Below are 23,166 nucleotides of genomic sequence, written 5' to 3'. Positions count from 1 at the left end.
TTTTGCCTATATAAAAAAAGTACATACGATTTATCTTTTACTTTTGATAGAATTTAAGTGTAGTGGGACATTTCTTGGTGTTAACGAGGCTTGTTGATTGTAATTTCGAGAAAGATGGAACACCTAGATAAAACAATAACACTTGGCGGAGATTCTTCACATTTTATTAAAAAAAAAACGGTTCCGAATCATCTTCAAATATACTGATGATAAAAAAGCTCGACAAGAATCTATTGTTTTGTGATCAATCATAATTTATGCATACAAAAAGCCCTGACAAATAGCGGCCTAGGTCTATTCTTAGAAATAGTCTTGTCATATGAGCTCTTGTTCAAAACAAAGCCTTTAGAACTGCTCAATAGAAAACCCAATCTCATCCGCAGACGTTCAGTCGTTTTCTGATTAACTGCGCTGGCTGATATCTGGTTTATACTGCCAGAGGACGATGTCAATAAAGCAGACTCGACTGATCAATTAAATACATGGCACTATTGAAATAAAAAAAAAAACTGTATTGCTAGGAATTTGTCAAGTGACAGGGACGGATTCGAAGATTCTGAAAGCGACTTCAAAGCTATTATATGGGCTCATTTGTGTCTTAATTTGGCATGGAATTAAAATTTTCCAAAAAAAGGGGGATTCAAACATCCGGAACCACCAACTCTTCAATCACATCCGTGTAGACCTACTTAACCAGTATGTCATCGTTGAACGATGCGGTTAAAACCCATGACAGATTAAGATGTCATCTTCAATCCATTTACGGTTAAATTGAACCTGTTTATTTACATGATGACATAATGACGTTATTATAAGTAGAGTGCTACTAGTCCAGTTGTGGAACACATTTTCTTTTACCGAAACGGTCCAATGACCAAAATCATAAGATTTAAAGGACTGGAAGACAAGTGTTTACATAATAGCGGTGTGAGAACTTTTACACATCTTACATTCCCATTTTTAGACCAAGATACACATACACTGTACACCATCAATAGTCATTCATTGCATATAGGTATTCAAGTTAAGGTGTGAACACGGATTTTACCAACTACTTATACATATATCACATTCACAGTTTGTTTATTTCTACACATGATGGATGTACACATTTTGTTTACAATAATTCTATTTTTCGTTTCTGTAAGTTTTGTTTCATCTTTTAATATTACAATTCTTCACACGAACGATGTGCATTCTCATTATGATGAAATGAACAAATACGGTGGTCAGTGCTCTCAACCCGGGGAATGTTATGGCGGGATGGCACGACTAAAGACCAAATTGGATGAAATTCGTAGTATGTATGCGGACACACTTTTTCTTGACGGTGGAGACCAATATCAAGGAACTTTATGGTTTACCCATCATGGAGGAGAAATAGTGTATAAATTCATGAATGCTGTCGGATATGATGTTATGGTGGGTATCAGTTGCATGTATATTTATAACATGCATATATCAGTCCCATAGCTACACTTATTGGCGGTACTTGGACAAAAATACCGCATGTATCAGGGCTTTTACCAACTTCAAGCTCGTTTTTTATCGCTCTTTTGCTTATAAGAGTCAAAATCCGTCCCCTTCTAAACCTTCCTGGGACATATGTCGTTTGTAACCCGCTGTCTTATCGCAGTTTCATTCGGTCCAGTTAATTGTTAAATAGTAAAGTTTAAATAGTTTAATTGGTTTCTTTGTGGAACTAATTTAAAAGCTTTGATCGTTCTCCAATAAAATAATAACGGACGTATTATGAAGAAGTCCGGTTTATTCAAGATGCGGTTAAGACTTAATTCTGATTTGGTTAACATTGGTTTTAAATACTTTTAATTTGCAAATAATTGTATTGATTGCATGTACTAGTATACAATATAAATTACAAATACATGTACTATCACATGTAGTTACTATTACTTTTTTGAAATTGGTTTTAAAGTTTATATATTAATATACATTGTTTATTCCTTTTTTTCCTTCCTTTTTTTGTTGTTGCTTGTCTGCTTGTATTGTAAGGACATTGTCGTTAAATTCAAGTTCCGATGTTAATATCATGTAATTACAAATAATATATTTTCCACCGGTTAAATTTCAAAGACTGTATTTTAAGTCGGTACAAATAAAACACAACAACGATATAAAACATTTACTGTTTGTCACAAATCAAGTGTCCAACCAAAATATAACTGCCATTTATCATCTATAATTAAACACTCCCATGTTGAAAAATAACGACGTAATATTCTCTTCTCGTATTTAAACCCATTGAACCTACCTTTACATTCAATAATGTCCTTTGGATAAACCTAAACCGAAAGCCTTAGATCATGAAATCAATATTTGACAATCTCAAAAAGTATGTGCATAGCTATAGACGAACTTTATAACATGCCGGTGGTTTAAATTTAATTTACTGATCCATAAAAAGGTCAAATGACTTTTGTAAATACATGTGCAATAATTATAATTATATTCATAGGCGTGATTGACATCTCAAGTTTGCTTACTTTTCAACATGAAACATATACATCGTTACTGGTCTTTTAAATTTTATGTGTGTGAAAATTACCTTTAGGGTGTACTTATAATTCACACGTTTTTTTTTGTTGTTGTTTTGTTTTGTTTTTTGTTTTTGTTTTTGTTTTTGTTTTGTTTTTGTTTTGTTTTTTTTTTTTTTTTGTTCTCTTTTTTTGTGCACTGTGTATATACAATCGAAAAGTTAAGAATACTATCCTAAAACTTAGTTGTAAGTTTCATGCTTTAAACATGTATTGGACTTATCAGGCACAGGTCGTGGGAAAGGCGTGCCGGACGTAGCCTCCTCTAACATTGGAAAAACCTCTCTCTTGTTTTTTTATTTTTTTGGCATAGAATCTTGATTTGTCCAATTGATGACACATCATTTTTCTCTATTTTGTCTTTTTTGTTTTTGTCCTCAAATATATTAAAAACATGATTTAGAAATCAACTGAAAAAACTTTTTGAATTAATTCTGAAACATTTGTGATGTAGGTATTTTGACTGCATATATAGGGAAAAGTATCAGACGCATTTTCCCTCTATTTTTCCATAGTGAATTTCAACTAATATCGACCTCTCTAAGTTTAAAAAATCAAAACTTTACTAACACTTTGATGATTAATTCTGGATGTTATGAGGTAAAAATATTTGGATTAAGCTATAAAATATCTGCGTTTTTTTCTCCATGTGCCACACCTTATACACATTTTGCCCGATTCTTAGATTGAGAAGTACGTAAGTGTTACCAGCTTCAACCAGTGACATATGAATTTGGCCGTTTGAGAAGAATAATAATACGGACTTACTTTTTTAGAGAAGGGCTCGTAAAATATTTAAGTAGCTGTCTTTGTAAGAATCATGTAAATTCTGTAATATGTGATACATCCTAAAAAGGCTACATATTTTTATTCATGTGCATGTACCTGTATATTTATACGACCTTCCTCAGATTTCCTTCTCTGTTTTTAGACATTTGCAACCACTTCACAGTTGACTGGTCATCTTTCTCGCGCTTTTTTTCTGCAAGAAAGTTCATTTTGAAACTAACCAACATAATTATCGAAAGTCATTTTGAAGCAAAATTTAAAACGTCAGAGAGTAAATAAATACCTAATGACGCATGTGCAGGGGTAGATCAGGTAATTAAATTTAAAAGCTGATCCGGACGTGACGCTCCCTAACTTTGAAATCGTGCAGGTTACACAGTGTTGTTCGCTCATTAATGCCTGAATTCGCCACTGATGTGGCCATGAAGATACTTGTGGGCAATTCTAAATCCGACTTCACAAATACGAGAATGGTGTTACATACTTTTTTTATTGTATTACGTACACGTGTACAGCACGCTCGTTTTTTTTAACTTTTTAAAACCGAATTGACTTAAATGTATGCTTTCAGGCCCTCGGAAACCATGAATTCGATAGGGGTGTTTCTGGTCTAATACCTCTACTAGACAACTGCAATTTCACTATTGTGAGCAGCAACATTGATCAATCAAGCGACCCGACGATCCAGAATAAGTTCCGGAAACACGTGATAAAAGAAATTGGCGGGGAAAGGATCGGTATCATTGGATATACAACGAAAGACACTCCAATGATTTCTAATTCAGGTAATCATCAAATAGGGCATCCATATATTGATAATAAAAGACAATTTTGAAATCTGTACATTGTAACTGTAATTAATATTGTATGTACATGTAGTGCGTTTCTGTTTGTGACTAAAGGTATAAGATAATAGAAAAAAGGACTATAAGTCCAAATATTTCAGTGTACGGGTAATTTCACACCATATCTCCTTCCTTGCAACACGAAGATGAAGCCGAGAACCTTTGGTCTGCTCTAAAAGGAATGTCTATATACCAGCCCCGAAAAAAGAAAATTAAAAAAAGTCATTATACCAGCCTTTAAAAATAGAATATAAGAAATGCTTTGTGTATGGTTACATCACAAGACAATTTTTCACGTATACATATGCAAACAAATTATAATAGAAGAAGTACATGTAAAGTATATACATGTAATACTACCAGAGGGAACATCTTTGGACAAGACAAAGCTACATAATGTACGTACACACAAATGACAAATGAAGAACACATTGTAAAACACGATGTAACTAAAACGCACAACACGCACAACACACACGCACACGACCAGCACGAACCCCATCAATCACGTGCACTGGATGTGAAATAGCGTGCTCCAGACGTTTGAACAGTTCCTGCTTAGTGCTCGTTTAAGGTAAACTCCGGGCAAAATGAAAACCTACATGTAGTTAGAGGAACGAATTATATATGAGTTACAGACGTAAACACGCGATGAAAACTTCTTAATTTTCACTTAAAATTGGTTGAATGTGTTAGCCTTGTCATTAGCAATAACATTTATTCAAGTCTCGGTTCGACATATTGGTATTCGGCATTGCCTCGGGCCAGTATGACCAGCATTGGACCTATAACTAATATGAAAATCACCACGTACATCATTTGTAACAACATTCACCAAAAAATAAAGTGACGACCACTCTTTTAACGCGCAATGCTTGAACTAATGCCATTTTAACTTTTTAGGAAATTTGGTGTTCCTTGACGAAATAACATCCATTAAAAAGGAAGTGACCTATCTGAAAAACCAAGGTATCAATAAGATCATTGCCGTAGGACATGCAGGATACATTGTGGACAAACGAATAGCGACGGAAATTCCCGACATTGACGTCATTGTCGGTGGTCATAGTAACACATTCCTATACACAGGTAAAGAGAACGTTAAACAGTCATTCTGAAGACATAATTGCACAATGAGAAACAAAACGGGAATGAAAAAACACGAGGAGGAGCTAATCGAAGCAAATGCACGAACAAGAAAAAAAAACTCATACGAAGGTAAAATCTAGCGAACTCACTCGAAGCCGAATGTTTGTCTTGTACGACACCGTCTATTTGGCTGAACCCTTGTAAAGTTGAACCTTTTGAATCCTAAGATTTTTTTAAAGGAAGGTATTCGGAATCAACATACATAGCAACAAATTAGAAGGACTTTTTTACTTTTGATTGGACAGAGTGTGTAATCATTCGGGTTTGAGATATAAATCTGTATAGAAATAGTTTGAAAACAAATTCAGTCGATGTCTTTCATAAATTTTCAAATCAATATCTATCATCTGAAATAAACGCAATAGTCCGAACACACTTGATAAAGCTGTTGATTAATATGTATTTTTTTTTACCGAATTATTACATTATGCTTCTGATGAAGTCTCATGTATTTAATATTTCAATGTAAAAAGAGACTTTTTTGTACTTGTACAATGCACATGAATTACGTAATCTGAAAGAGAGACCATTGTACTTATTTTGTAAAGATAATTCAACAAACTGTCACGCATTATGCTTGATTTTACACGTTTAATCTGTATGCAAGAAATGCACTCGTGTCGTTTTAACTAACTTTAAAATTGTCTGTATTCACCCAGTCCATTAGAAAAAAATCAATTAAATCGGATCGGAAAAATGTCGAAAAGAGTCGCGGCCCTTCCAAGTAAACGTATGCGACCTTTATCATACTTATTTACTTACTTACTGTCCGCATATGAAACGTCATTGCAAAACAAAAAATCTGTGAGCCATCTGCTGCAATATCCGAACAGCGTCTGACGTTCGTAATTCACTGCTGCAGGCAGCCCTCTCGGAAAATTCGAGAATATTACAAAGTCGGGGAAACGTGAATGATTTTACTCTGCATTATCGGATTATCAAATGACGTTTGATTTGAATAATGTTCGAGAATTTCGAAAGTCCTGTATTATAGTGTATATTGTGTAAATAAACTCTCTTTCTTAAAATCTACAATGTGATGGAAAAGTTTTTCATTATTTAGGTTTGTGTTATTTAAAAGTGTTTTATTGATTTTGTATGTACATGTATTTATTTTCGACACTTACAATGAACTTACCAAACATATAATTTTTTTCTATTATCAAAAGTTTAGGTTTCGGCTATTTTTTTGGTAAATTGTTTATCATATTTCATAAGATTAAGCCACAAGGAATTATGTTCAAAGACTTCTTTAGTTCCAATTTTCGCTAAGTGAACAAAACCAATTATGCCGAGATAAATTATGTAATAAAAGACAATTGTCCATTTGGCTTATGATTTAATAAAAATTACTTTTGGTGGCACATAGTGACGATTTGACCCTAGAAACAGTTTGTTATATTTAATTTCATTGGTCAAGATTTTGATTGATAGATGACCAATTAAGTGAACTTTGATTTTTATTGGTCAATCATTTTTTTTCTGGCTAATCTGGTATAAAAAAAAGCTATGCACCTACAATAACGCATCCTACATGCGTGCATCGAGGAAACAATAAATTATAAAAAAAAAAAAAAAAACTTACTTTAAGTTTTATATCATTATTTCAGCCAACAACCAAAGACCCACGTGTAATTTCAGTTGTCATGCCAACCTACAACTCTTATCTTGAAACGCTTGGTTAGTCTCTTAGAGCTCTATCGACTATTCCCTGTACTATTAAAAAGCCAAATACGCCACATAACAGTATAAAATCTGTCTGCAGCGGTTAGTAAGAGAGAAAACAAACGCCCGACGCTACGTGAACCTGCAGGCGTCGATTTCACAAAAAGTCCTAAGTGTAAAGTTGATCGTAAGTAATGACGTCACAACCTAAAATAGCATTGTGACGTTATAATTTAGGATCAATTTCACACTTGCATCTCTTTGTGAAACCGACGTCTGGAAATTTTTTATTCTTTGTTGTTTCCATAAGGGTTTTTTTGTTGTTGTTGTTTTTACGGGTCATAGTTGCTGTTCCTGTGTCCAACCCCCAATCCTGAAGGCCAGTGACCTTTTGGTCAAGGCTTCTTTCCTCTGGACTGGTTGGCATCTAAGGCTAACTGATCAATTCTGTCTGGATTTTATATCAGAGTTTTACTCTTTCCATTTCAATGAATATTTTTTTATGTACATGTATATAAAGATATATCCCTACAAAGAGTAATCAAGAGAACCAAGATTCCATCGAAAATCAAAAGAATGTTATCCGGGGACAAAGCCCAGACATGGAAAACAGACAAACACGACAAAGAACATAAAGTAACTAAAATAATACATACAAAGTAACAGAAGTAAATGAGCAACTAAACACTGGAAGCGTGGACCAGGTGCACCGGTAGGGTAAGCGTCCTCTGCTTTTCTAGAAACACCCGCTGAGTTTCTTATAAAAAGTCAAGTCGGGGGTAGAGGAAAGAGTAAAGGAAAACTATGACACGTTGAAAAAATCAGTTTTCATGGTGCAGATGGATACACCGTAACAATCCACGAGTTCATGATGACGACAGTAAGACATCTGTAGAGATGACTTCAATCTTGTAGCAACATAACTCATATTTTTATAAAGTATTTAAATATATTTACGTGTTTTTTTTTAATATACTTAATATACTTATGTGTATAATTTAATATACATGTACATATATATTGATGTATTTTATCATTTTTTCTAATTGTGCTTGTATCTATTTGTTTCTGCAACTACAGGTGATGCGCCCTCTAACGAGAAACCAGTAAATGTATACCCCACCGTTGTTACCCATGGCAACGGGAACAAGGGGTTAGTAGTACAGGACTATACGTTTGCCAAATACCTTGGTGTCCTACATATTAGTTTTGATGACGATGGGAAAATCACAAGTTACGATGGAAACCCGATACTCTTAGATAACACGGTATCAAAAGGTAAACATTATTGCGTAAGTGTATACCTTAATGATGATTTTTTACAGATGAATTGTTACGATAATCTACAGGTCTTGAGAAAACTAAGTAAGATTTTTCCCTTTCTTTATGTTGCGTGGCTTTGTAGTCTTCTCAGTTTACTAGTTGCAGCAGTTATTAACAAATACGGGAAGTTCTGAAAAAAGATGATTTTAGATATGAATGTAATTTTGAAAATAAGATAAGAAAGTGGCTTCGTTCTTTTAAATCTTTTATTCTACTTTCCATAATAAAATATGTTTTGAGATTTCATCAGACAAACAAACCGAATACATTTGTATTTGGCCTATTATTATTCTCAGTATCATGAGTGAAATCACATGATAAAATTTATCGTCACGGTGCACTGTCCACTGATTAAGTAGCAATCTTTGAAAGAATCATGCAAATTCTGTAAAATGTGATATAACCTCAAAAAAGGCTGCACGTTTTTATTTGATTGATTGATTATTGGGGTTTTACGCAGCATTTATTTATTTCAGCTATATTCAGGCGATGAACATGAAATGGATTATAAAATGAACATGAAATGATGATGATGATGATAACGATGATGATGAATTAAAAAAAAAGAGATGTGACACAAAGGACAAATTTTGATTGCCACTAGAAAAAAGGAATGGGTGGGTAGCGTCGGGCAATTTGCCTCCTGTGGCGGAGCGCAAAGGTTCTTATTCCTATCGAATACCACAGCAGGGTTCTTTAACGTGCAAGGAACGTGGCATCTTTACCAACACGGTGCACCACTATGGTTTGCCGTCAGGTTTTCCGTATTATAGCCTGACAACCCCAGCATGTAACACGCCAGTTATACCATATTCCACCACCTGGGGCACACAACCCAGTTGCTGTGTGGACAGAGCGCCCTAGCCCCGGGGGCTAGGGCTCTGAGCACTGTTTAGTCGCCTTTTACGACAAGCTTAGCGCTGCTGCAGGCCTATCCTTTTTACACCAGGACCTGCACGGTGCTTTACAGGTCTATATGATGAAATGTATTATTATTCATTCCAAACTCGCTGCTCTTAAGAGATAATTCAATTAGATACGGGACAGGAACCCCGAAGAATGCATGGCTAATGTTGGTTCATGTATGTAAATTCAAAACGTTCTGTTTTTTTTTGTTGAGATCACATAGTAGCCATTTTCCTTACAAAGTTGACACATATTTTTTACTGCAGCCATTAATACTGAAAAAGATAATAAAAAAAAACACACACAAACAACAACAACAACAATCCATTATTATATACATTGTAGTTACCCTAAAAACAAGTTACATGTATGTCCCAATTCTTGCCAATTTATAGGAACATAATGTATATACCGATGTTAAGCCTATAAATTCATTTTTAACACATCCTGAGTTCAGAATACTACCCGAAGAATTGAGCTGGAATTTAATTTTTTTCTACTGACCTAAATAGAGGGCATCACTACCAGAAATGAAGACAGAATTCACGGATAATTGAACACATCAATAATGCCCAGCCTCTTATTTTTCTCTGTAGATGAAGCCATACAGAACATGACGTACCAGTATGGTTCCGAGATTGAGGCAATAAGAACAAATGTTATAGGTAGAACACTAGTTTATCTTGACGGGGATCGTTATTCCTGTAGGAGACGAGAATGCAATTTGGGTAAGTTTATAAACAAGGCCTAGCTTGACATGACGAACCTATAGAGGTTTTTGAGCACAAATCATTGTAAAAACAAGGCAGTTCATGCTGTAACAGGAAAACAACTTAGTAAATTAACTTTAGCTGTGGATCTTTTTTGCATAAACTTTGCATTCATTCCACATCGGAGACCATCATTGTAAACATTATGAAATACAAATGTTGGTCAAGGACGATCAAGAAAAAATTAATTCATTAAAAATGGATGATGTACACTATACAAAGTTGTTCTTCATTTTTATTTTTGTGATCTCTCCTCACCACGCTGTCTCCTACTGCTATGTTGGTCGTATACAGAGTGTTCTGCTTGTTTTACATACATGTACGTAAATGGGTTTCAGTAATATCAGGTTCCACAAAACCTGAAGACAGTTATACGGATTAGATGTACATGTACCACCACCTGCCTGGCACTTACATGGATTTAATGTAACACCACCTGCCTGATTTTTACATAAACATAATACTTCAGTCAGTTTTGTTACCAATGTATAACCGCAATTTTAAAGGTTGGAATTTATAGCATTTTACCGGAATACTGAAGAAACCTTCCGCTTGAATCTTGAAAAATGTATTGCCTCTGCCGCCTGGTGTACATGTACATCCGTGAAGTTTCTGAAGCAAAAGCTAAAGTAATAGTAGAGTGTAAACTAGTTGGTTACAGTTAACTATTTTCCAACACAATCTATATTTTGTAAAACAGGGTAACTATTTTTTTTTCATTTTCTTCAAGTAACTTCTCTTGTACAAGCCCGTGCTTCAAGGCATGACCCAATTATTGGCAAATTAAGACCGTACATCAGTAACATTACAAAAGACCGACATGTATGGTACATATACATGTACTCATGCTATACGTGTATGACATCTTCCGTGATCTAAGCGTAGTGTGCTTGCCTCGAGTGCAGACAATCGTGGGTTCGAATTTCTTTAAACTCATTAACCGCCTATAACAAGGCTTTTCGTGAGATGGTGAGACGACTGGATGACTCGCAATTAGAATATAACTTTAAACATATTTTATTCATGATGAATGAATAGGATTGGATAGCAGGCAAGGCTTATATATGTTCTCCCCATGCAAGACAATATTCAGCATATATAGACAATCATATAACATTATACATACATGTATAAACAAATATTTGAAAGGATATACATGTAAATGTATATGTATAAGGAACGACAACTCTATTTCGTTTTAGTGATTTCATTGTTAGTAGTAAAATTAATATTAGTTGTATTTTTAATGTTTTTTTAACCTTTTGCTGTGTATCAAAATGAAAGACAAAATATGTACTATTTATACAAGTATTATCAAACTGGAATCAACTTATAAAATGCAACTACATGTATATGTCTTTGGTATGTTTGTCCAATACCTTTAAGTTTTTGTTTTCACCCTTTTTCTCGTAGATATCGTAAGTCAATTATGAAAACAGTTTAGAATCTTTTTTATTTTTATTTTTTTTTAATTAGAAGTAGAATAATGTATCCGAGTTGTGTGGCATGTATACCTGTGGAGTTTTATTTCTGTGATCTAGCAAAATAAAGATCCAACTCAGTGTGTTTGTGTGTGTGTGTGTGTGTGTGTGTGTGTGTGTGTGTGTGTGTGTGTGTGTGTGTGTGAACACTACACAATGGGATCTGTTCGATTGGCCAATTATTCTCGACCTGAAAATTTTGAAATATCTGTCACAGATTGTTAAACCATTATCAATTATTCAGTCACGTGCAAAATGGAAACTAAAACAAGTTAGGGAAGATATTACGACCTTAAAAACTGTTCCAAGCCTAATATGTGAAAATCAAATTCACCAAAGAATACAAGCATTTACAGGGATGGAGCAATGCAGATGAATATGTAGGAAGTGACGTATTTCTGAAATGACGTATGCACATGGAGCAGTTCTTTGAACTATACCGCTGACGAACAATATGTGTCAAAGGGAGTAGCATAATGATTACGTTATCAACAATTACAGTTAAATGTTATTTTAGTACAAATAACCCAGTCCCGACAGGCAAAGTCTAAATCGTATCAATTTTTTTAACAGGTAATGTAGTAGCTGATGGCATGGTTCATCAAAATCTCTTACATGCTGACAGTATAGATGGCGCAAAGGTATTCATTTCATTGGTCAATTCCGGAGCTGTGCGGGCGTCTATAGAAAGAGGTTTGTGAGTCAGCAAAACTTACATTAAGGTTAATTTGAGAAGTGTTTCCAAAATCATATTTTTTAAATGTTTTATGTCAAATATGGCGTAGAAATTGGAACAGATACATGCAATTTAATTAAGTATTTTATCACATTGTTTTTTTTTCAAATAGGCAAATGTTATGCTGAACCGCATGTAATCAGTTAATTCAGTTCAGTTTCATGCATGATGATGTCTAGTAAACTTGAATGCCAAAAAAATTAAAACACTTTTTAAATACTTAATGTTTTAAGTACATGTAACTAATTAGATGAGTTTCTCTTAGATAATTTTCTTGGGTTAAAGAAATTATAGAAAAACTCAAAAAAGGGGACAAAGAAATTTCATATAGTGAAACTGTCAAAACCGAACTCCCTTGGACTTTAAAATTGATTTGGTTTAGACAAGTGTTCGGATTATTCATGATTCGGTCTAGACATGTTTCATTCTTTATTGGCTTAAGAACAAGACTTGTAAAGGCACGTGTATGTGTAATATCCAGGTTTGTTATGTCAGGTTGCACAGTGATTTATTTCAGGAAACATAACCATTGGTCACGCCATGGAAGTACAACCCTTCCGGAACACCATAGAAACAATACGGTTAAGGGGAGATTACTTGCTTCAGGCGATGGAACACAGTGTCAGAAATTATAACCCGGAAGACCCAAGCGGAAGGTTTCTTCAATATTCCGGTAAATGCAAGATAGTTTAAACATAATTTATTGTCAAAACAACGACAATGTACGAACATTTTTGGCGATTCTAATTTTGCGGAATGATACGTGATGTACTTATGCCCCGTATAAAAAAATTGTTGATTTTAGACTGACCGCTGAAATCTAGGGCTGTAACTTAGTACGCAATGTATGGTAGTACGGGACAGTTCATCTAGGTGTTATTATGTAGGATAGAGGATCAAATTAACGATACATGTCACAACAAATCAATATTATACATACGTCTTAGAATATGACGACTCTATTTGCTACACTGCTCCTTCAGATCAAATTGATACGGGGAAGATTATGTTATAGAAGGGTCTGAAAAATTCCCAACGATGTAAGAACTGTCAAATTTGCAAATATGTAATATATATCGTTATTTGTCCGTGCTACCATCCATGCACTCGTCGAACAATTACTCGAAACTTTTTTAAATCACTGAAAGCTTCTTAAGAAAAAAAAACAGACATGCCGGATTAAAAGAAGCTTGCATGTAAAATATACTTGTACGCTACTCATAAATGATGAGTGTCTTATTCTGCCTCCTGAAACAAAAACCATATTCTACATATCAGTTAAAACAAATGAAGACGTTGTGGAAAGGGGGTATTCTTACGAATTTGACAGAAAGGTTAAAAACATTGGCTAAGGATTCAAAAAGCTCACGTTATCATTTCAGGAATTAAAGTGAAATACGACATGTCAAAGCCGCCATTAAAACGTGTCGTAGAAGCTCTTGCAATATGTCAGAATTGTTCTGTTCCTGTGTATGAACCAGTTGACAAGGACACAATGTACAGAATTATTTTGTCGAATTTCATCCTCGGAGGAGGAGATTCATACACCATGATCAGAGACCACGCCGAGCAGTCTGTAACAGTCGGTAAGTTCACAAATATCGACATCTGTAATGGTATAAATTATTTCTTACAATGAAAGATAAACTACATGTACAAAAGTTGACTTTGATCAATACCACAAGTAAATAAAACTAAGACCATACGTTGGCTGCTCGGTCTAAGAAGGGAAGGGGGTTCTCGACGTTGAAACCCAACGTTTTTGAAAAAAAATGTTAATGCGGTATATAATTTGGGCAAAAAATTATCAATAATGTTTGAAACCCACATCTTATATGCTACATTTCTCTCCTTTCAAAGCACCTGTTAGACTTGCCAAATATGTATATATATATCTTACCCAGACACAGTCCTGACAAAATCTACCACATTCAATCTTCAATTTTAACTTCAATTATAAATGGACGAGAATAATGCATGGCTCGACCCCGCTGTGACCCTTAGTATACCCTATTTGCACACTATTTGCAAACTGGGATATACAGTGATTGGGGTATCCGTACTTCCTTCATTTCTTTCTTCATTCCGTTATGCAGCGGGGTACATATTCACCCATCTCTTGCACATTATTCCTCCTACACCCCTGAATGGAATTTAAAGAAACTTTTTACTGAGAATCTTCATTCCAATTGTACGCCTATATTAGATTTTGATGAAATTAATATGGAGGTTTTAAGGTGCATGTTGATCAAATTGGGGAGTGGGATATCAAGTCAGTGAGCATTGCTCACAGTGTTTCTAATCTAAGATTATTAATTCATCATATTATGTTTTATAAGACATAATTTATCAGCTATTGTTTATCTAGTCCTGTTCTGGTTGGTGAGTTGCATGCACATGTAGTCACGATTTCCATGTTTTGGAACCAACCAACTTTGCAGGGGTGTAAGTTTATTTGTCAGGCAACCAAGACACAATGCTCGACCCTTTATATTCCACTCGCCTTTTGGAAAGGATTTTTTTGTGAATCTCAAGTGAAGTTCACTTATACTGGATCATATGTTAATCACCATATGATTATCATGTGTTAGTTATTGAATGAATAACTTTAGCACATAACATAATACACAAATTGACAATATGATAGAAGGAAAAAATATGTAGTCGTATATCAACATTATTTAAACTATAATATACTAATACCCCCAGCAATACACATTACGTTTCAATGCAGCTTTAAGGAACAAACACAGTTTTTCAGTCAACCCCAGTGACTGCCCGCAATTAACTTTGAAGTTGGTGTATTTTTGGTCAAAAATAATAGTAACGAGGCAAAAAAAAACAACCCACCACCCCCCCACAAAAAAAAAAAAAAAAAAAAAAAAAAAAAACGACATCTCAAAAATCTGTATGACGGACAAAGCATAACCAAATGATATTCGTCTTCTATATTGGCCGTCTTATAGGTTTGAGGTCTGTCATATTAGTCGAGGCGGTCGTATTGGTCCCGAGGCATCACCGAGGGCCAATACGGCTGTCGAGGCCAATATAATTGACCGAAACCTAAAACAGGGCCAATATGAGATGACATATTTATTGACAATTTTATTAACCAACTCAACTAGAAGATTCTTAGAAAAGTTGTTTTCGTGTTTTACCAACAACTTGTAGGTTCATTAGTATTAATCAGTATTAAATATCTTTTTTGTATAAAATGGAAGATTTTTTGTGTTTCTGCAGAGTTCATGAAATCCAATTCTAACTCAAAATGACGGTGTCAAACGACCGGAAGTTATGATGCCGTATTGGCCCTGGTTTGATCCATATTGGCTCTCTTTTTTCATATTGGCCCCGTATAGATGCCCGGTTTGAATTCATATCAATTGGTCAGTTTTTGATATATTTTAACGTATTTTGGGTAGTTGATTAATAATTATAGTTATTATTATATATTGATAAATATGTAATTTCATATTGGCCCTGTTACAGGTTTGAGGTCTGTCGTATTGGTCGAGACGGTCGTATTGGTCCCGAGGCATTGCCGAGGGCCAATACGGCAGTCGAGGCCAATATGATTGTTTCTGCACCTTTTAGTTCTGGTAATCAAAGTTCATTTAAATCCAATTATTACTCAAAATGGCGGTGTCAAACGACCAGAAGTTATGATGCCGTATTGGCCCTGGTTCGATCCATATTGACCCCGTATAGATGCCCGGTTTGAATTCATATCAATTGGTCAGTTTTTGACATTTTTAACGTATTTTGGGAAGTTGGTTAATAAACATGTATGACAACCATATGATTATTACATGTTTAATATGACTATTATACATGTATGTTAATTATTAAAACGAATGTCATTTGAATCAAGCAACACGTCTCCATCACTTTGCTCTTGAATTGTAGATGATTGTATTTTGTTGTATTTAAGCTTTGAACTTAAAATTTGTCAGTTGTAAATGAAAATGACAATTATGAATAATGTTTTATAGAAAACATGCTGAATCAAAAACCTTTTTTTTTAATCAATGATTTGTTTGTATTTTTTCAGGGGATCTTGACTCCGACGTTTTCATCGAATACACAAAGAACCAGTCACCATTTTATCAAAGTGAAGAAGGGCGGATTACCTTCGTTACCGAACAAAACCAAGACACATGTATAAATTTTGGAGTTCCTATTGTAGAATTGAATACAAGTTTGATATCACTTGTGATATGTTTATTCATATTGTTATAGAGACAGACGATTTTACTTGTTATAGGAAAGAACCAATTTTGATTTATATGGCAGGAAAAGTGGCATAATCACGTATAACCAGGATTTTTTTATCAATATAAACAAAAAAGAAACAACAGATCATCGGGACAAACATGTACTTGTGTATAAAGTATGACAAACAATCCTTTAGTCATACTTAAATGTTTGACGAGAAATCCAGACTTGAAAATACGTTACTATAGTCCCACATAAACCCTCAATTAAAATCAAATTTTATAGTTTATGATTTAGTATAAATTCCAGTTAAAAGATAGTTTTACAGCCATTATATATAATTAATTTTCATTGTACATGTAACCACTTAAGGTATAGTTCTACTTTGTACCATTGGCCATTTTTGTTCATCATTTCCAAAATTAATCATATTATCATAGTTTTATTCGAATTTAACTGCATCCCAATACTTAACTCGTATGTGTATTGTATAAAATAGATTAAAATGTTAAGCAATTCATATTGCATTTATCACCATGTATCACATGTATATACTTCCTTTTTTCAATATCCAACTTTCGCCGTCTGTTAATAATTTTAGATCCTATTCAAACTTATTCAATGTTACACATTCATTGCTAATATGATTTGATATTCACATGTAATGGAATGCTCATACAACACATATTGTCCCCTCCCCATTTACATTGCCCAAGATTTTCCATTCACAACTGAAGACGAATGACAAGGTTACATGTATGTGTTGCATTATAGATTATGGGACAATGAACGCTGTGTTATAATCTGCCTATAATAAAACAGAAATATCATCAAGTTGCTTTAATCACACACAATCTTAAGCGTTTCTTTAAACCCATCCATTTTGTAAACCCATTAAAATATCATAAAATTATTTGTATAAAGATAAGACACTTTTTTGCATTGTTCCGAAGGATAAAACATACAGTCATAATTTCCAAACTCATAATGTCATAATTATTTTTTTAATTTGTTATTTTAACTGAGAAAATGTAAATATTTCCGTAAATTATATTTTTTTTATAAGTTCTTGTTTTGTTTATTTGTCTTACGTTATGTATCAGTGTTAGTATTTTATATAGTAAATGGACTTATCCATGTTTAAAACTCTAGTTTTATTTATTGGGCATGCGTATCAACAACTGAAACTTTCAAAAAAAAAATAGAAAATACAGGATGGATTACGGTATTGTAAACATGCTCCGTACATGTGATCAACAAAATTTAAAAAATATGTAGACCTGGCCATGTGTTATACTCGGAGCTGTTGAATGGATCAATACGCTCGATAGAGTCTCTCAACTTTCTTAGTACTTAGTCACTGTCATTTTCTTCGTAGAAAAATAAGTAGTTAGATCCGGTGAATTGAGACACGGTTTGGGCGCCATGTTTGGGAAACAAACTTTTTTCTCCCGGCATTCATATCAAAACTACGTTTCCGGTTTAACCAGCAGTAGAGTAAAAAAGGGTCGTTACACAGATCAAGATTTTTAAATAGATTGTCACGCTGTATAGGTAAAAACGACACAATTAAACTATAACGAATTTCGGAAAATAAATGTAATTACAAGTAAAATAATTCGAACTGGAAAGATGAATTAATCCCCGGCTCCCTTAGTTTTTGTAGATAAATTAGATTTAAAGCAATCGAAAATTATGATAAACGGATGAAAAAGAAGTTCGATGGTTGAAACATTTTTTTTTTTATAATGGTAGAATTATAAGGTAGCAATTTGAAAAGCGGCAAATGTACATACACTCAAACAACGATGCGAATCAAAAATTCGAAATGCAATCGAGATACCGGTTAAAAAATGCACACACAAGGGGTAAAGACGAACTGGATTTATTAGACAGTTTCCATTACAATGCTTTACGCACACCGGTCTACATCTTGGTTCAATTGATAGTTCAGTGAAAAATACATTTATAAATACGAGTTCGGGATACTAGTAACCTAAACTTTCTCGTCTGGTTTGATCAAAGTCATGTTCAATAAAAGAAAAAAACAGTTCTGTGAAAGATTCCAAACAGGTAATGGAATTCGTCCTAAAACGATGGTAGATGTCTCAAATTATATCAAAGTGTTCTTCCAGACAATGGCCCAATGCATATGCTTGTAGCAGGAAGTATTCTACGTGTTTAATATTCCTCTCCAATAACGGCATGTTTGGATGATTTCCGGAAAAGTAATCGTGTAACATCCATTCTAAATGATAATCCGGACTTCTCAGGTGTGATTGAATGTTCGTGTAGCACAATTCCTTTAAACTTAGAACAGAATCATTGACGTAAGGGTAAACATTGAATGCTGAATTCATGTTGTTTTTTATTTTTGTTTTTTTTTATTGTTTATTTTTTGGTGTTAATATGGTGTATCAAGGGAACCGTGACTACGTGAACATATCCTAAGTTGGTGTTATGTCAAAATCGAGTTCATCTTTTCGATTCTTTTTTCTTAATAATACGAGACAAAGTTATGCAAAAAAAATCCACGGGGGGATGAGAATAATGGAGTGTTATGACAAAATGAAGATGAAGCAGTTGATTAATAGATGGTTCGTTATGTCTTAAAGTAGTTATACAAGAATTTGAGTGTTGTGTAAAATTTTTTTGAGTCAAAGTTCCATTTACTCCTCGCTCGTGGCGTTTAACTAATGGATCGTTATATCATTGAATCACAGGTGTGTGTCTAATTGAAGTGCCCTAAAAGTATAAAAAGAATGACCGATCTTTCACAAACATCCAAAATGGCTTTAAACATGATACATCTCGAAGGCAGCGTGTATTGTTACAGAGGGCTCGGTTTACTCAGGGAAAAGAGACACAGAATAAAAAAGATATCAGGGGAAAACTTGACAGGTAAGATACGTTTATTTTAATTTTCGTATTTTATAGAGGCAGAAAAAGGGGAGGGTATTTCATTGTTTTCGTAAACAACATGAGCAAACGGTAGACTGGAACCATTTTAATTTTTTTTTACCCAGAAAGTAAATATATACAAAACATAATTTAAAGTACGCGGTATTTTGTGTGTTTCATACGTTCTCTTTCATCGATTCACAATCATAATCTTTTCGTTCTATTCTTTACAGAGGTAGGAATGGGGATTTCGCTGAGCCAAGTCCAATGTGATTTGTTTGTTTGTTTGTTTGTTTGATGGGGTTTAACGTCCGAGCAGCAATATTTCAGCTATAATCAGACAATGAACATGAAATGAAAAAAAAGGATGGGTCAAAAGGATAATAGGGTCGACAAATTTTGATTGCCACTAGAAAAAGGGGAATGGGTAAGGTCGGGCAATTTAGCCTCCTGTGGCGGGGCGCAATGGTTCCTACTCCTATCGAATACCACAGCAGGGTTCTTTAACGTGCGAGGAACGTGGCATCTTTCCCAACACGGTGCACCACTATGGTTTGCGGTCAGGTTTTCCGTATTATAGCCTGACAACCCCAGCATGTAACACGCCAGGGGTACCCAATTCCACCACCTGGGGCACACATCCCAGTTGCTCTGTGGGCAGAGCGCCTAGCCCCCGGCTAGGTTTCTGAGCACTATTTAGTCGCCTTATACGACAAGCTTAGCGCTGCTGCAGGCCTATTCTTTTAACACCCGGACCTGCACGGGGACAAATTTACCCACAATGCTCAAGAAATAAACAGTAAGACATATTAGGGAACCTAGGGTGAAAGATGCGGAGGAGAGAGAGTGGAAAATATCGGATAACAAATTCGTGATGGTGAAAAAAATTCCGAATAATTTCGGCAGGGGAACGGTAGTGGTAGACTTTAGGATTTGTATACACGCACGGACCCTAAAACGGCAACTAGATGGGGTATATGCCTCAATATAAACCAGTGGGAGAACCTATACAGCTACGTCCGAGCCGTGAAAGGCACCAAGACCGCAATCTAAGAAGTGGTGATCAGAGAAATGAAAGAAACCATAAGTGAAATGGCTAAAGCATCTCCTACACGTCATCCTAGTCCCCATTCTCTCACATCCATCCATAAGAAACGCTAACGAAAAACAACAACCTCAATGCCCAAGCTATTTTTGCTTTTCTAATTGCATTGTGGAATATATCAGGGGACCTTCACTGAAAACAACGAACGGAAAGCACCCTTTACCTTTAAAACACACAAAATTTTATTAAAAAAGCAATTAAAAAATAAAGACATCTTAACTTTTTTTGTTAATTTAATAATTAAAAAAAATAAAATTCAAGCGGGACCGCGTCTTCCATACAACTCGTGGATAGGGCGAAATAATAACTATCCGTATCCATTGTCACGAGTTGAAATTTGCTTCTCTGGATGAATTCATCGAGGAAATCGTGATAAAACCTCAACATTCGCAATTTCGCGTAGTTCAAAATAAAAAATCCTCTATGCACGGGAAGATCCATCACGACCTTCTTCTTAGCCATTTCTACTTCGTAGACATATTCGTCTATTTCGATCATTTCTCTAAATTTCCTACCATTTACTCTTAATTGAGCATCTACCTCGGAGTTGCAATACTCAACGTCTAAAAATCGTAATTTTTGAAGCAACATGTTTCCGTAACTCGAATTTCCAATTAATAAGTGTTTCCCCGATTACTTCGAGGTTGCGATCGGCATCGCCCGCCCTACGCGTCCTTGCTGCGTCCTACACAAAAGAGGAGAAACATCGACTTGCGATGAATTCTACGACTTTAAGGATTCGTGTCACTCGAAAACCTTTTTCGAGATACCACTTCAGTAGCGGCTTGACTACCAAAATTTACCTCGTTCCGGTATACCTAGTTCCGTCATCATATTTAACCTCTCCTACTTGATTCCCGTATAGGGTCATGTTTGCAAAAAGGGAGGCATCTCTTTTATTTTTATCCAACAGATGGTCTGGTCTGGTGTTCTCAGATTTCCACAGACTTAAAAATTTGGCAAATTTCAACTTCACCAAGTTCAATTTGTACTTGGAAGAGTTGAAATCTAACAAGGGGATTTGACTCGCGTATTCTTCTAATTTTGATTTCAACGATTTCACATGTTTGATCTCGAAAGGTAACTTTTTTTGTCGTCCTCGTCCGAATACTTCATGGAAGACACCGGCAAATTTTTCTGTTTGTTTATTTGTTGGGGTTTAACGTCCGAGCAGCAATATTTCAGCTATATTCAGACGATGAACATGAAATTGATAATAAAATGAACATGAAATGATGATGAAATGAAAAAGGGATGGGACACAAGGACAATGGGGTCGACAAATTTTGATTGCCACTGAAAATAGGGAGAGTTGGATAGGGTCGGGCAATTTAGCCTCCTGTGGCGGAGCCCTATGGTTCCTACTCCGGGAGAATACCACAGTAGGGTTCTTTAACGTGCGAAGAACATGGCATTTTCCTCAACACGGTGCACCACTATGGTTTGCGGTCAGGTTTTCCGTATTATATCCTGACAACCCCAGCATGTAACACGCCAAGGGTACCCCATTCCACCACCTGGGGCACACATCCCAGTTGCTCTGTGGGCAGAGCTCCCTAGCCCCCGGCTAGGGTTCTGAGCACTATTTAGTCGCCTTTTACGACAAGCTTAGCGCTGCTGCAGGCCTATTCTTTTAACACCCGGACCTGCACGGGGAGAAATTTTTCTGAGATGTGGGCGCAAGCTTTGCGTTGTATTTTATTGATCTCTTTTACGAAAACTTCAACCAATCTCTCGGGACCTTGCACGACACGAAAAATGGGTTCTTCGAAACCGGGAACATCTGAGGCTAAACTGAAAGAAACCGGGACGTGTTTATGGGTCCACGACGAGTTAGATTCTCTCTCTGTCTCAACGCGTTGAAGTATGGATTCGAAATCGTAAAATAGGAAATATGGATAAAATCTATTTTTCTGAGAAACGTGAATGCCCAAGTCGTCAAGTTTTAAAAAAAAAGTAGATTCCCGAGAATAGTAACCACCGGAGTACACAACTGGAGTAGCATTCGAACATTTTTGTTCGTGACGTTTCATCGTGTCAGCTCTCGAAAATAAGTTATCGCAATCTCTACACTGAAACTTTTTTAAAAAAACTGTCCTTTTTAGTTATATACATAACGTGATTTTCAAAAATAGGCAAATTCATTGTATCCCCATACCTTCCCGCAGATCTATAAACGAACTTCGCGCCACCGGTGTCGTCTGTTCTTTCAAATATATTTATAATCAACCCGAAACAGTTATCTCGAATCCTTTCCGCGCGATCTTGATGATTCACGAACGTTTTAAGCGATAAACTACGTTTTAGTTTATCGGCTAGTCTAAGTCTTTGTCCTAGCGTGTAGGAAGATTTGTTCACGGTCCACCGAACATTCGTTATCACGAGGTAAGACCATTTTGAATTCGGGCGTTGTTCGATAACTCGTTCGAAAATATCACCTCTACTATGTTTGCGTTTGATATATATATAGCCTAGCTGGGCGATTGGTCTAGGGCGCTGGACTTTGTGCGAGTTCGAGTCCCACGGAGGGAACGACCAAAAATTTTCAAATTTGACAGTTCTAACATCGTTGGGAATTTTTCAGACCTTTATATCTATATCTATATATATATATAAAGTCTAAAGGAATCTGCCAACCAGCAAACTTAATGGATATCGGATCGTCCAGTAATGAAGATGCAGCACAAACAAAAATAATTATACAAGTCTAAAGGATTGTACAACGA

General features: G+C 35.3%; 1 protein-coding gene across 1 annotated transcript; it reads left to right on the top strand.

Moving 5' to 3' along the window:
* Positions 1-813: 813 nt before the first annotated feature.
* LOC148613278 (snake venom 5'-nucleotidase-like) lies at positions 814-17,499 on the top strand. Its single transcript, XM_088586601.1, has 9 exons — positions 814-1,422; positions 3,916-4,129; positions 5,093-5,278; positions 8,084-8,281; positions 9,829-9,960; positions 12,057-12,176; positions 12,737-12,892; positions 13,602-13,805; positions 16,271-17,499. Exons 1-9 carry the CDS (start codon positions 1,096-1,098, stop codon positions 16,456-16,458), a joined length of 1,725 nt encoding a protein of 574 aa, XP_088442727.1. The 5' UTR covers positions 814-1,095; the 3' UTR covers positions 16,459-17,499.
* The last annotated feature ends 5,667 nt before the right edge of the window (positions 17,500-23,166 follow it).

Source organism: Perna viridis, chromosome 6, assembly GCF_037379345.1.
Source record: "Perna viridis isolate PV_CMFRI_1.1 ecotype Kerala chromosome 6, ASM3737934v1, whole genome shotgun sequence".
In the NCBI taxonomy this organism is placed as follows: Eukaryota; Metazoa; Mollusca; class Bivalvia; order Mytilida; family Mytilidae; genus Perna; species Perna viridis.
This window is presented reverse-complemented; position numbering and strand designations above follow the sequence as displayed.

Coding starts and splice junctions, on each gene's coding strand:
- LOC148613278 (XM_088586601.1), top strand. CDS start 1,096: ATGATGGATGTACACATTTTGTTTACAATAATTCTATTTTTCGTTTCT. Junction 9,961..12,056: donor GAGACGAGAATGCAATTTGG/GTAAGTTTATAA, acceptor TTTTTTTAACAG/GTAATGTAGTAGCTGATGGC. Junction 12,893..13,601: donor AAGGTTTCTTCAATATTCCG/GTAAATGCAAGA, acceptor TTATCATTTCAG/GAATTAAAGTGAAATACGAC.